Source organism: Pseudophryne corroboree, chromosome 5 (genome assembly GCF_028390025.1).
Source record: "Pseudophryne corroboree isolate aPseCor3 chromosome 5, aPseCor3.hap2, whole genome shotgun sequence".
Classification (NCBI taxonomy): Eukaryota; Metazoa; Chordata; class Amphibia; order Anura; family Myobatrachidae; genus Pseudophryne; species Pseudophryne corroboree.
In genome coordinates, this window is record NC_086448.1 from 219,496,294 (window position 1) to 219,512,137 (window position 15,844).

At 48.3% G+C, this 15,844-nt stretch overlaps 1 protein-coding gene across 1 annotated transcript in view; it reads left to right on the top strand.

Moving 5' to 3' along the window:
• CCNY (cyclin Y) overlaps nucleotides 1-15,844 on the top strand; it is a 405,388-nt gene that overhangs the window by 337,527 nt on the left and 52,017 nt on the right. The window contains exon 4 of the mRNA XM_063922144.1: nucleotides 2,656-2,756. Within this exon, the coding sequence (XP_063778214.1) occupies nucleotides 2,656-2,756 (101 nt within the window). The remainder of the gene's footprint in view (nucleotides 1-2,655; nucleotides 2,757-15,844) is intronic.

Genomic DNA, 15,844 nt, shown 5'->3' on the forward strand with positions numbered 1-15,844 from the left:
CAGTAGAGCAGTACAATTCATGTACCCAGACACCAGTATGTAAAATGTAACATGATAGTCACCTTCGTATTTGGCAGAATCCAAATTATAATTTTCTTGTGATCTTAATGAGGAGGACACATTTATATTACAATTACAGATTAGATATCCTTATAAACCTGCCCTGCGTATTTTTTAGTAAACATTTTAAGCCATGGAGCTAAATCCTGAAATGGGAATTTATCTCATTCCTATAAAGCAGGCTTTTTCAACCAGTGTGCCGTGGCACACTAGTGCCGCGACCAGTTGTAAGGTGTGCCGCGGAGCCAGAGCAGCTTCCTACACCTTCAGAGTGAACTGTTGGCCCGGGCTCTTCTTAGAGGATCAGTCGTGCTCTGACTGTGACCTATGCCTTGAAGACGCGGCGATGTGATATCATAGGTCACGGACACTGCGTCTCACCACCCAGCCCACCCGCCTGCATACACATCTTCCAGTTCCTGCCTGCATACACAGCTTTCCTTGCCCACCCACATCCACATCTGCCCGCCCGCTGCTCAATATTCGCAGCACTCCACTATGAACCCCCGGCACTGAGGGACAGCGAGGAGGACAGCTGACCGGTAGGGGCTAATATTTGTTATTTTATTTCTCCCGTGGGGAACAATAGGATTTATGATGGGGAGAATAAGGATTTATGGATTTATGGGGGGAATAATGTGAATAATTCATGTGGGGAGCAATAGGATTTATGTGGGGAGCAATGTGATTGATTTATGTGTGAGCAACATGATTTATGTGGGGAGCAACATGATTTATGTGGGGAGCAATGTGATTGTTTTTTTCTGTGTAGGCCAATGTATGTGTGTTGTTGTTTTTTTTTACTGTGAGGGCCAATGAGTGTTTTTAGTTTTTTTCTGTGGGGAACTGATGGTGCGCCTTGGCAATTTTAAAATATAGTTTGGTGTGCCGCGAGTAAAAAAAGGTTGAAAATCACTGCTATAAAGGAACGAGAGATTAGATGAGCACAGTGCAATTATACCTGATTACTCTGCTTTTTGTATTGCAAATTAGTCAACTAATTTTTTGAAATTGTCAATCTACATAATTAATTTATCTGCCATAACTATTAATTTGCATTCTTACCATTGCACTGCAGACATGTGTCAGGTTAAATGAGGCTCCACATATAAAATTTGCTTTACCCTCTTCACTATAGTTAGACTGACTTTGACAAGCTGGGGAAACTGAAAGGGCAAACAGGGAAGTTGTTAATGCCTAAACAAGCACACAGGCACACATATATACACACAGATACTGACAGACACAGGGTTTCATTTTGTTTATTTTGTTCGCCAAAGGTTTTGTTTCAGAGTCTCAATTTTTTTTTTTATGTCTAACCATATTTATATATTTATTGAAACCTACCTAGTTTGTATGTGTTTTACACCCTGCAGTTGCAGTTTATTTCCCTATATACACCTTCCTGCAACTAAACACAGGGATAAATGTATGATCCTCCGTTATGCGCACTGATACTGCTTCTCCCCCATGTATGACTCTGGCGGTATGCGCTACATGACAGGGGTACTATGCGACCCTGTCTATATTGGTGCTGCTATCTACAAGATAGCACACCGATGTACATGGCAATGTATGAACAGTCAGTGGCACTGACCATTCCGATAATTGCAGCTTTCGATTTTGACAGCTGCAGGTGTCATTGCCCATTCTCCAAGGCAGCGACAGCTCTGTCCCTGGCTATTGCAGCTGCCGACTCCGGACTGCATAGGAGTTCTCTCGATAATGGTGAGATCTCGCACATGCCGTTTGGGAAGAGAGATGCAGCGCATCAGAACTAGGCTGACACGCTGTATGGGGGTCTAGCAGGGATTGCCGGAGGGGGGAGTTTTTACTATACCACTTCGGTATCCGAGATGTTAATACATCTCATTGCTACGGCTTCGCCTCGGTAAAGAGACAAAGCAGGAAGCACTGTACCCGCTTGATACGTGCGGGTATAAAACAACAGTTCCTAAAATTGCTGTCCGCACTTTGTGCTTCTCAATCACTCAGAGTTGTCTGATACATATCCACTGTCATTTCTGCACTGAATGTAACTGTATCTAGCTTTGTTCTGTATGCTAGGCCTCTTCCCTAAAAAAACATGTCCGCTATAAAGACATAGATGAAAAGCACAGAATGAGCATTAATCATGTATAGTGTTTTTCCCTCCACAGGACTGAATATTGGGGTGTAGAAGCGGGTTGGGTATCGTGACTTGCGGTCTGGAGACCACCGATCAGCATACCGATGCTGGTATCCCGGCAGCGGAAATGCCAGCGTGTGTGGCGTGCACAACAAGCCCCTTGCAGGCTCGCTGCGCTCGCCATGCAACGGGCTCAGTGGCTCGCTGTGTTCTCTAAAGGTTCTATTCCCACTCTATGGGTGTCGTGGACACCAACGAGTGGGAATAGTCCCTGTTGGTCAGCATGCCAACCATCGGGATTGTAATCGTGCGGGATTTAGGGGCTGGTATTGTGACCGGCAGTCACATAACTGCAACCCGTACAAGCTTGTATTCTCCTATGTGACTTTACATCATACTTGGCTTTGTCTTGTTACTGTGTTCTTCTAAACATTGTATTGACTGTTTATTTGTCATTTCTTCCTTAGAATCCTCCAGGACAAATGAGGAGAAAGTACAGCTCCTGTTCTACTATATTCCTCGATGACAGCACAGTCAGCCAACCTAACCTCAAGTATACAATTAAATGGTGGGTGTGCACTTCTTCCCTATGTATACCTTATTGTTACCCACAGCTGGTATTGAATTTATGATACTTTAATGCAAAAAGGACTGATAGGGACAATATACACTGTATTTATCCTGTCCTATTGCTGGTCTGATCTGCACCAGAGGTCACATCTGTCTAAGCTTATTACCTCTGCTGCTACTTCCAGGCTGCAGCTGACTAAGCAGTCCTGGCAGCCTACTTGCTTCATACAATTCCGTAAATGCTTGCTGCTCTGCAGTATGCAGGGTCCATATCGGAATATCTTATGCTAACTGCACGTAAAACAGTGTTGCTGCATTTTATTGTCTAGTATCAGGAAGACCGTCTTTATATGTCTTCTTGGGGGGCAGTCCAGTTCAGCAAAATGCCACTATACAACCAAAATCTTCCTTTTTATCCTTGTGGCCAGAAACGTATGTATAATAGCTGCAAGGTGCGCATACGGGCCCTTGTCGCACATCCTGCACCCATGTTCTTCAATACTTACCTCCCTGGAGCACAGCAGCGGCAGCTCTGCAAAATCACTGTGCCATATTCCTGGGGTTTGCACATGCAGAGTAGGGAACTCGCTGGGATATGGCTTTGTCCTATAGATAGTGTTCCTTCTAGGCTGTTTCAGCAGGGTGCTGCACCCTGCCCATTTTTGAAATGTGAAAAACACCCTGCCCTTTTTCAGTGCACCCTGCAGGACCATAAATCGCCCCCTTGTATGCAGAATGCAACAGTCAGAGTGCATGTTACAATATTGTCGTCTACTCCTTGCCCACCTCTGAAATTGGAACACAATATCTATCCTTAGCCAACTGCATGGCAGAGGAGGCACTGTAAATAACACAGCACTCTGATAAAGAGGGAAAGAACAGGGTAAGCCGTTAGCATGTACTGCTTACAGTATTTCCCTAGTAGAACAGACTTATTTCTCTGACGTCCTAGTGGATGCTGGGGACTCCGTAAGGACCATGGGGAATAGCGGCTCCGCAGGAGACTGGGCACAGCTAAGAAAGATTTAGGACTACCTGGTGTGCACTGGCTCCTCCCACTATGACCCTCCTCCAGACTTCAGTTAGAATCCTGTGCCCGGCTGAGCTGGATGCACACTAGGGGCTCTCCTGAGCTCCTAGAGAGAAAGTATATTTTAGGTTTTTTATTTTACAGTGAGATCTGCTGGCAACAGACTCACTGCAGCGAGGGACTAAGGGGAGAAGAAGCGAACCTACCTAACTGGTGGTAGCTTGGGCTTCTTAGGCTACTGGACACCATTAGCTCCAGAGGGATCGACCGCATGGAACCGGCCATTGGTGTTCGGTCCCGGAGCCGCGCCGCCGGCCCCCTTACAGAGCTAGAAGCAAGAAGAATCCGGAAAATCGGCGGCAGAAGACATCAGTCTTCACCAAGGTAGCGCACAGCACTGCAGCTGTGCGCCATTGCTCCTCATACACACTTCACACTCCGGTCACTGAGGGTGCAGGGCGCTGGGGGGGGGCGCCCTGAGAAGCAATAAATACACCTTGGCTGGCAAATATATCACAATATATAGCCCCAGAGGCTATATATGTGATAAATACCCCTGCCAGAATCCATAAAAAAGCGGGAGAAAAGTCCGCGAAAAAGGGGCGGAGCTATCTCCCTCAGCACACTGGCGCCATTTTCTCTTCACAGTGCAGCTGGAAGACAGCTCCCCAGACTCTCCCCTGTAGTTTTCAGGCTCAAAGGGTTAAAAAGAGAGGGGGGGGCACTAAATTTAGGCGCAATATTGTTTATACAAGCAGCTATTGGGGGAAAAATCACTCAGTTATAGTGTTAATCCCTGCATTATATAGCGCTCTGGTGTGTGCTGGCATACTCTCTCTCTGTCTCCCCAAAGGACTTTGTGGGGTCCTGTCCTCAGTCAGAGCATTCCCTGTGTGTGTGCTGTGTGTCGGTACGGCTGTGTCGACATGTGGGATGAGGAAGGTTGCGTGGAGGTGGAGCAGAGGCCGATAAATGGGATGTCGTCCCCTGTGGGGCCGACACCAGAGTGGATGGATAGGTGGAAGGTATTAAACGACAATGTCAACTCCTTACAAGGCTGGATGACGTAAAACAGCTGTGGGACAGCCGGCTTCTCAGCCCGCGCCTGCCCAGGCGTCTCAAAGGCCATCAGGGGCTCAAAAAAGCGCCCGTTACCTCAGATGGCAGACACAGATGTCGACACGGAGTCTGACTCCAGTGTCGACGAGGTTGAGACATATACACAATCCACTAGGAACATCCGTTACATGATCTCTGCAATAAAAAATGTGTTACGCATTTCTGACATGAACCCAAGTACCACATAAAAGGGGTTTTATTTTTGGGGAGAAAAAGCAGCCAGTGTTTTGTTCCCCCATCAGATGAATGAATGAAGTGTGTAAAGTAGCGTGGGTTCCCCCAATAAGAAACTGGTAATTTCTAAAAAGTTACTGATGGCGTACCCTTTCCCGCCAGAGGATAGGTCACGTTGGGAGATATCCCTTAGGGTGGATAAGGCGCTCACACGTTTGTCAAAAAAGGTGGTACTGCCGTCTTAGGATACGGCCACCTTGAAGGAGCCTGCTGATAAAAAGCAGGAGACTATCCTGAAGTCTGTATATACACACTCAGGTTATATACTGAGACCTGCAATCGCCTCAGCATAAATAGTGCTGCTGCAGCGTGGTCTGATACCCTGTCAGATAATATAATACTCTAAGACAGGGAAAATAGTTTGCTAACATAGAGCATATTAAAGACGTCGTCTTATATATAAAGGATGCACAGAGGGATATTTGCCGGCTGGCATCCAGAATTAATGCAATGTCCATTCTGCCAGGAGGGTATTAGAAACCCGGCAGTGGACAGGTGATGCTGCCTATAAAAGGCACATGGAGATTCTGCCTTATAAGGGTGAGGAATTGTTTGGGGATGGTCTCTGGGACCTCGTATCCACAGCAACAGCTGGGAAGAAATTTTTTTTTACCTCAGGTTTCCTCACAGCCTAAGAAAGCACCGTATTTTCAGGTACAGTCCTTTCGGCTTCAGAAAAGCAAGCGGGTCAAAGGCGCTTCCTTTCTGCACAGAGACAAGGGAAGAGGGAAAAAGCTGCACCAGCAGCCAGTTCCCAGGATCAAAAATCTTCCCCCGCTTCCTCTGAGTCCACCGCTTGACGTTGGGGCTCCACAGGTGGAGACAGGTGTGGTAGGGGCGCGTCTTGGGAACTTCAGGGACCAGTGGGTTTGCCCACAGGTGGATCCCTAGGTTCTGCAAATAGTATCACAGGGATACAGGCTGGAGTTTGAGGCGACTCCCCCTCGCCGTTACCTCACCTCAGCCTTGCCTGCTGCCCTCGGAGAAAGGTAGTACTGGCGGCAATTCACAAGCTGCACTTCCAGCAGGTGAAATCTAGGTACCCCTCCTTCAACAAGGCCGGGGTTACTATTCCAAAATGTTGTGGTACCGAAACCAGACGGTTCGGTGAGACCCATTCTAAAATTGAAAGCCTTGAACACTTATATACGAAGGTTCAAGTTCGAAATGGAATCGCTCAGGGCGATTATTGCAAGCCTGGAGAATTTCATAGTATCACTGGACATCAAGGATGCTTACCTGCATGTCACTATTTACCCTCTTCGCCAGGAGTACCTCAAAATTGTGGTACAGGATTGTCATTACCAATTCCGGACGTTGCCGTTGGTCTGTCCCCGGCACCGAGGTATTTACCAAGGTAATGGCCGAAATAATTATCCCGTACTTCGACGATCTCCTTATAAAGGCGAGGTCCAGGGAGCAGTTGTTCGTCGGAGTAGCACTATCTCGGGAAGTGCTACAACAGCACGGCTGAATTCTGAATATTCCAAAGTCGCAGCTGGTTCCTACGACGCGTCTACTGTTCCTGAGTATGGTTCTGGACACAGAACAGGATAAAAAGGGTTTCTCCCGGAGGAGAAGTCCAAGGAGTTGTCGTCTCTAGACAGAGACCTCCTAATACGTATACAGGTGTCGGTGCATCAATGCACGCGAGCCCTGGGAAGGATGGTAGCTTCTTACGAAGAAATTCCATTCGCCAGGTCCCATACAAGGATTTTCCAGTGGGATCTGTTGGACATGTGGTCCGGGCCGCATCTTCAGATGCATCGGCGGATAACCCTGTCTCCAAGGGCCAGGGTGTCGTTGTTGTGGTGGCTGCACTGTGCTCATCTTCTAGGGGGCCGCAGATTCGTCATACAGGACTGGGTCCTGGTGACCACAGATGCCAGCCTTCGAGGCTGGGGGGCAGTCACACAGGGAAGAAACTTCCAAGGCTATGGAAAAGTCAGGAGACTTCCCTACACATAAATATTCTGAAACTAAGGGCCATTTACAATGCCCTAAGTCAGGCTAGACCCCTGCTTCAACACCGGCCGGTGCTGATCCAGTCAGACAACATCACGGCGGTCGCTCATGTACACGACAGGGCGGCACAAGAAGCAGGATGGCGATGGCAGAAGCCACAAGGATTCTCCGATGGGCGGAAAATCATGTGTTAGCACTGTCAGCAGTGTTCATTCCCGGAGTGGACAACTGAGAAGCAGACTTTCTCAGAAGACACGACCTCCACCCGGGAGAGTGGGGACTTCATCCAGAAGTCTTCCAAATGATTGTACACCATTGGGAAAGGCCACAGGTGGACATGATGGCATCCCGCCTCAACTAAAAGTTACAAAGATATTGCGCCAGGTCAAGGACCCTCAGGCGATAGCTGTGGACGCTCTGGTAACACCGTGGGTGTACCAGTCGGTGTATGTGTTCCCTTCTCTGCCTCTCTTACCCAGGGTAATGAGAATAATACGAAGGAGAGGAGTAAGAACTATACTCAGTGGGGTATATTTACTAAGCTCCCGATTTTGACCGAGATGCCGTTTTTTCATCAAAGTGTCATCTCGGTCAATCTCGGTCATTTACTAAACACTAATCACGGCAGTGATGAGGGCATTCGTAATTTTTTGCTAGTTCAGGTAAAAAATTACGAATGAATACACCATCGGTCAAATTACGCCTGTTTAGATACGAATCTCGGTCATTTACTAAGCAAAAAAACACAAAACACTGCCGTGAAAAATTACAATTCGCAAAAAAGTCCTAAAAAAAAACAGACCTGCTTTTTTTATTCGTGATTTGAGATGCATGCAGGGATCCATGAGATCCGTGCATGTATATCAGTGGGAAGGGGTTGGAAAGTGCTTTTTTTTGCCAAAAAAAATTGCGTGGGGTCCCCCCTCCTAAGCATAACCAGCCTCGGGCTCTTTGAGCCGATCCTGGTTGCAGAAATATGGGAAAAAAAATGACAGGGGTTCCCCCATATTTAAGCAACCAGCATCGGGCTCTGCGCCTGGTCCTGGTCCCAAAAATACGGGGGACAAAAAGAGTAGGGGTCCCCCGTATTTTTAAAACCAGCACCGGGCTCCACTAGCTGGACAGATAATGCCACAGCCGGGGGTCACTTTTATACAGCGCCCTGCGGCCGTGGCATCAAAAATCCAACTAGTCACCCCTGGCCGGGGTACCCTGGGGGAGTGGGAACCCCTTCAATCAAGGGGTCCCCCCCCCCAGCCACCCAAGGGCCAGGGGTGAAGCCCGAGGCTGTCCCCCCCCATCCAATGGGCTGCGGATGGGAGGGCTGATAGCCTTTGTTGTAAAATAAAAGATATTGTTTTTAGTAGCAGTACTACAAGTCCCAGCAAGCCTCCCCCGCATGCTGGTACTTGGAGAACCACAAGTACCAGCATGCGGCGGAAAAACGGGCCCGCTGGTACCTGTAGTACTACCACTAAAAAAATACCCAAAAAAACACAAGACACACACACCGTGAAAGTATAATTTTATTATATACATACACACATACATACATACATACTTACCTTATGTTCCCACGCAGGTCGGTCCTCTTCTCCAGTAGAATCCAAGGGGTACCTGTTGAAGAAATTCTACTCACCAGATCCCGGGGTCCAGGCTCCTCGGCAAATCCAGGGATAATCCACGTACTTGAATAAAACAAAAAAACGGTTGCCCGACCACGAACTGAAAGGTGACCCATGTTTGCACATGGGTCACCTTCCCACGAATGCCAGAAACCCACTTTGACTTCTGGCTAAGTGGGTTTCTTCAGCCAATCAGGGAGTGCCACGTTGTAGCACTCTCCTGATCAGCTGTGTGCTGCTGTCCTCACTGACAGGCGGAACACGGCAGTGTTACAATGTAGCGCCTATGCGCTACATTGTAACCAATGATGGGAACTTTCTGCCCTGCGGTTGACCTAAAGTGACGTCACCGCTGAGCAGAAAGTTCCCAGCATTGGTTACAATGTAGCGCATAGGCGCTACATTGTAACACTGCCGTGTGCTGCCTGTCAGTGAGGACAGGAGCACACAGCTGATCAGGAGAGTGCTACAACGTGGCACTCCCTGATTGGCTGAAGAAACCCACTTAGCCAGAAGGCAAAGTGGGTTTCTGGCAATCGTGGAAAGGTGACCCATGTGCAAACATGGGTCACCTTTCAGTTCGTGGTCGGGCAACCGTTTTTTTGTTTTATTCAAGTACGTGGATTAACCCTGGATTTGCCGAGGAGCCTGGACCACTGGATCTGGTGAGTAGAATTTCTTCAACAGGTACCCCTTGGATTCTACTGGAGAAGAGGACCGACCTGCGTGAGAACATAAGGTAAGTATGTATGTATGTGTGTATGTATGTAATAAAATTATACTTTCACGGTGTGTGTGTCTTGTGTTTTTTTGGGTATTTTTTTAGTGGTAGTACTACAGGTACCAGCGGGCCCGTTTTTCCGCCGCATGCTGGTACTTGTGGTTCTCCAAGTACCAGCATGCGGGGGAGGCTTGCTGGGACTTGTAGTACTGCTACTAAAAACAATATCTTTTATTTTACAACAAAGGCTATCAGCCCTCCCATCCGCAGCCCATTGGATGGGGGGGGACAGCCTCGGGCTTCACCCCTGGCCCTTGGGTGGCTGGGGGGGGGGGACCCCTTGATTGAAGGGGTTCCCACTCCCCCAGGGTACCCCGGCCAGGGGTGACTAGTTGGATTTTTGATGCCACGGCCGCAGGGCGCTGTATAAAAGTGACCCCCGGCTGTGGCATTATCTGTCCAGCTAGTGGAGCCCGGTGCTGGTTTTAAAAATACGGGGGACCCCTACTCTTTTTGTCCCCCGTATTTTTGGGACCAGGACCAGGCGCAGAGCCCGATGCTGGTTGCTTAAATATGGGGGAACCCCTGTCATTTTTTTCCCCATATTTCTGCAACCAGGATCGGCTCAAAGAGCCCGAGGCTGGTTATGCTTAGGAGGGGGGACCCCACGCAATTTTTTTTAGGATTTTACTTTGTTTAATTTAAAAAAAAAAAAAAATACGAACCCCAGCACGGATCACATAGATCCGGCCGAGATTGATTGTAAAAAAAAACGGCAGTGTTTTGCTAATCACTGCCGTCAAATTAGGTAAAAAAACACGAATGACATCGACATCGGAAGCAAAGAAAAATACGAATACGACAGCTTAGTAAATTAGTCGTAATCAATTCAAAAAGTTGCAGTTTTACACTGCCGATGTCATTCGTGATTGAACTTTGACCTATTTTCGGAAATTACGAATCTTAGTAAATATACCCCATTGTTCCGGGTTGGCCAAGAAGAGCTTGGTAACCAGAACTCCAAGAAATGATCTCAGAGGACCTATGGCCTCTGCCGCTCAGACAGGACCTGCTGCAGCAGGGGGCCTGTCTGTTTCAAGACGTACCGCGGCTGCGTTGACGGCATGGCGGTTGAACGCCGGATCCTGAAGGAAAAGGGAATTCCGGAGGAAGTTATCCCTACGCTATTTAAAGCTAGGAAAGAAGTGAACGCTAACCATTATAACCGCATATGGCGAAAATATGTTGCGCACTGTGAGGCCAGGAAGGCCCCAAAGGAGAAATTTCAGCTAGGTCGATTTCTGCACTTCCTACAGTCAGAGGTGACTATGGGCCTACAATTGGGTTCCATTAAGGTCCAGATTTCGGCTCTATCGATTTTCTTCCAAAATGGAACTGGCTTCACTGCCTGAAGTTCAGACATTTGTCAAGGGAGTGCTGCATATTCAGCCTCCTTTTGTGCCTCCAGTGGCACCGTGGGACCTCAACGTGGTGTTGGGTTTCCTAAAGTCACATTGGTTTGAGCCACTCAAAACCGTGGATTTAAAATATCTCACGTGGAAAGTGGTCATGCTTTTGGCCTTGGCTTCGGCAAGGCGGGTGTCAGAATTGGCGGCTTTGTCATGTAAAAGCCCCTATTTGATTTTCCATATGGATAGGGCAGAATTGAGGACTCGTCCCCAGTTTCTTCCTAAGGTGGTATCAGCTTTTCACTTGAACCAACCTATCGTGGTGCCTGCGGCTACTAGGGACTTGGAGGACTCCAAGCTACTGGACGTAGTCAGGGCCTTGAAAATTTATGTTTCCAGGACGGCTGGAGTCAGGAAGACTGACTCGCTATTTATCCTGTATGCACCAAACAAGATGGGTGCTCCTGCTTCAAAGCAGACTATTGCTCGCTGGATTTGTAGCACAATTCAGCTTGCGCATTCTGTGGCTGGCCTGCCGCAGCCTAAATCTGTAAAAGCCCATTCCACGAGGAAAGTGGGCTCTTCTTGGGCGGCTGCCCGAGGGGTCTCGGCTTTACAACTTTGCCGAGCTGCTACTTGGTCAGGGGCAAACACGTTTGCAAAATTCTACAAATTTGATACCCTGGCTGAGGAGGACCTTGAGTTCTCTCATTCGGTGCTGCAGAGTCATCCGCACTCTCCCGCCCGTTTGGGAGCTTTGGTATAATCCCCATGGTCCTTACGGAGTCCCCAGCATCCACTAGGACGTCAGAGAAAATAAGATTTTACTCACCGGTAAATCTATTTCTCGTAGTCCGTAGTGGATGCTGGGCGCCCGTCCCAAGTGCGGACTGTCTGCAATACTTGTATATAGTTATTGTTAACTACAAGGGTTATTGTTGAGCCATCTTTTGAGAGGCTCTGTTGTGTTCATACTGTTAACTGGGTATATTATCACGAGTTATACGGTGTGATTGGTGTGGCTGGTATGAGTCTTACCCGGGATTCAAAATCCTTCCTTATTGTGTCAGCTCTTCCGGGCACAGTATCCTTACTGAAGTCTGGAGGAGGGTCATAGTGGGAGGAGCCAGTGCACACCAGGTAGTCCTAAATCTTTCTTAGCTGTGCCCAGTCTCCTGTGGAGCCGCTATTCCCCATGGTCCTTACGGAGTCCCCAGCATCCACTACGGACTACGAGAAATAGATTTACCGGTGAGTAAAATCTTATTTTTTTCCCTGTATATTTTAACCCATTGTTTAACTTTTCTGTTTTATAACACATATTGGTGGTCATTCCGTGTTGTTCGCTTGTTGCCGATTTTCGCTATATTGCGATTAGTAGAGATGAGCGCCTGAAATTTTTCGGGTTTTGTGTTTTGGTTTTGGGTTCGGTTCCGCGGCCGTGTTTTGGGTTCGAACGCGTTTTGGCAAAACCTCACCGAATTTTTTTTGTCGGATTCGGGTGTGTTTTGGATTCGGGTGTTTTTTTCAAAAAACACTAAAAAACAGCTTAAATCATAGAATTTGGGGGTCATTTTGATCCCAAAGTATTATTAACCTCAAAAACCATAATTTACACTCATTTTCAGTCTATTCTGAATACCTCACACCTCACAATATTATTTTTAGTCCTAAAATTTGCACCGAGGTCGCTGTGTGAGTAAGATAAGCGACCCTAGTGGCCGACACAAACACCGGGCCCATCTAGGAGTGGCACTGCAGTGTCACGCAGGATGTCCCTTCCAAAAAATCCTCCCCAAACAGCACATGACGCAAAGAAAAAAAGAGGCGCAATGAGGTAGCTGTGTGAGTAAGATTAGCGACCCTAGTGGCCGACACAAACACCGGGCCCATCTAGGAGTGGCACTGCAGTGTCACGCAGGATGGCCCTTCCAAAAAACCCTCCCCAAACAGCACATGACGCAAAGAAAAAAAGAGGCGCAATGAGGTAGCTGTGTGAGTAAGATTAGCGACCCTAGTGGCCGACACAAACACCGGGCCCATCTAGGAGTGGCACTGCAGTGTCACGCAGGATGTCCCTTCCAAAAAACCCTCCCCAAACAGCACATGACGCAAAGAAAAAAAGAGGCGCAATGAGGTAGCTGTGTGAGTAAGATTAGCGACCCTAGTGGCCGACACAAACACCGGGCCCATCTAGGAGTGGCACTGCAGTGTCACGCAGGATGTCCCTTCCAAAAAACCCTCCCCAAACAGCACATGACGCAAAGAAAAAAAGAGGCGCAATGAGGTAGCTGACTGTGTGAGTAAGATTAGCGACCCTAGTGGCCGACACAAACACCGGGCCCATCTAGGAGTGGCACTGCAGTGTCACGCAGGATGTCCCTTCCAAAAAACCCTCCCCAATCAGCACATGATGCAAAGAAAAAGAAAAGAAAAAAGAGGTGCAAGATGGAATTGTCCTTGGGCCCTCCCACCCACCCTTATGTTGTATAAACAAAACAGGACATGCACACTTTAACCAACCCATCATTTCAGTGACAGGGTCTGCCACACGACTGTGACTGATATGACGGGTTGGTTTGGACCCCCCCCAAAAAAGAAGCAATTAATCTCTCCTTGCACAAACTGGCTCTACAGAGGCAAGATGTCCACCTCATCTTCACCCTCCGATATATCACCGTGTACATCCCCCTCCTCACAGATTATCAATTCGTCCCCACTGGAATCCACCATCTCAGCTCCCTGTGTACTTTGTGGAGGCAATTGCTGCTGGTCAATGTCTCCGCGGAGGAATTGATTATAATTCATTTTAATGAACATCATCTTCTCCACATTTTCTGGATGTAACCTCGTACGCCGATTGCTGACAAGGTGAGCGGCGGCACTAAACACTCTTTCGGAGTACACACTTGTGGGAGGGCAACTTAGGTAGAATAAAGCCAGTTTGTGCAAGGGCCTCCAAATTGCCTCTTTTTCCTGCCAGTATAAGTACGGACTGTGTGACGTGCCTACTTGGATGCGGTCACTCATATAATCCTCCACCATTCTATCAATGTTGAGAGAATCATATGCAGTGACAGTAGACGACATGTCCGTAATCGTTGTCAGGTCCTTCAGTCCGGACCAGATGTCAGCATCAGCAGTCGCTCCAGACTGCCCTGCATCACCGCCAGCGGGTGGGCTCGGAATTCTGAGCCTTTTCCTCGCACCCCCAGTTGCGGGAGAATGTGAAGGAGGAGATGTTGACAGGTCGCGTTCCGCTTGACTTGACAATTTTGTCACCAGCAGGTCTTTCAACCCCAGCAGACTTGTGTCTGCCGGAAAGAGAGATCCAAGGTAGGCTTTAAATCTAGGATCGAGCACGGTGGCCAAAATGTAGTGCTCTGATTTCAACAGATTGACCACCCGTGAATCCTTCTTAAGCGAATTAAGGGCTGCATCCACAAGTCCCACATGCCTAGCGGAATCGCTCCCTTTTAGCTCCTTCTTCAATGCCTCCAGCTTCTTCTGCAAAAGCCTGATGAGGGGAATGACCTGACTCAGGCTGGCAGTGTCTGAACTGACTTCACGTGTGGCAAGTTCAAAGGGCATCAGAACCTTGCACAACGTTGAAATCATTCTCCACTGCACTTGAGACAGGTGCATTCCACCTCCTATATCGTGCTCAATTGTATAGGCTTGAATGGCCTTTTGCTGCTCCTCCAACCTCTGAAGCATATAGAGGGTTGAATTCCACCTCGTTACCACTTCTTGCTTCAGATGATGGCAGGGCAGGTTCAGTAGTTTTTGGTGGTGCTCCAGTCTTCTGTACGTGGTGCCTGTACGCCGAAAGTGTCCCGCAATTTTTCTGGCCACCGACAGCATCTCTTGCACGCCCCTGTCGTTTTTAAAAAAATTCTGCACCACCAAATTCAAGGTATGTGCAAAACATGGGACGTGCTGGAATTTGCCCATATTTAATGCACACACAATATTGCTGGCGTTGTCCGATGCCACAAATCCACAGGAGAGTCCAATTGGGGTAAGCCATTCCGCGATGATCTTCCTCAGTTGCCGTAAGAGGTTTTCAGCTGTGTGCGTATTCTGGAAAGCGGTGATACAAAGCGTAGCCTGCCTAGGAAAGAGTTGGCGTTTGCGAGATGCTGCTACTGGTGCCGCCGCTGCTGTTCTTGCGGCGGGAGTCCATACATCTACCCAGTGGGCTGTCACAGTCATATAGTCCTGACCCTGCCCTGCTCCACTTGTCCACATGTCCGTGGTTAAGTGGACATTGGGTACAACTGCATTTTTTAGGACACTGGTGAGTCTTTTTCTGACGTCCGTGTACATTCTCGGTATCGCCTGCCTAGAGAAGTGGAACCTAGATGGTATTTGGTAACGGGGGCACACTGCCTCAATAAATTGTCTAGTTCCCTGTGAACTAACGGCGGATACCGGACGCACGTCTAACACCAACATAGTTGTCAAGGCCTCAGTTATCCGCTTTGCAGTAGGATGACTGCTGTGATATTTCATCTTCCTCGCAAAGGACTGTTGAACAGTCAATTGCTTACTGGAAGTAGTACAAGTGGGCTTACGACTTCCCCTCTGGGATGACCATCGACTCCCAGCGGCAACAACAGCAGCGCCAGCAGCAGTAGGCGTTACACGCAAGGATGCGTCGGAGGAATCCCAGGCAGGAGAGGACTCGTCAGAATTGCCAGTGACATGGCCTGCAGGACTATTGGCATTCCTGGGGAAGGAGGAAATTGACACTGAGGGAGTTGGTGGGGTGGTTTGCGTGAGCTTGGTTACAAGAGGAAGGGATTTACTGGTCAGTGGACTGCTTCCGCTGTCACCCAAAGTTTTTGAACTTGTCACTGACTTATTATGAATGCGCTGCAGGTGACGTATAAGGGAGGATGTTCCGAGGTGGTTAACGTCCTTACCCCTACTTATTACAGCTTGACAAAGGGAACACACGGCTTGACACCTGTTGTCCGC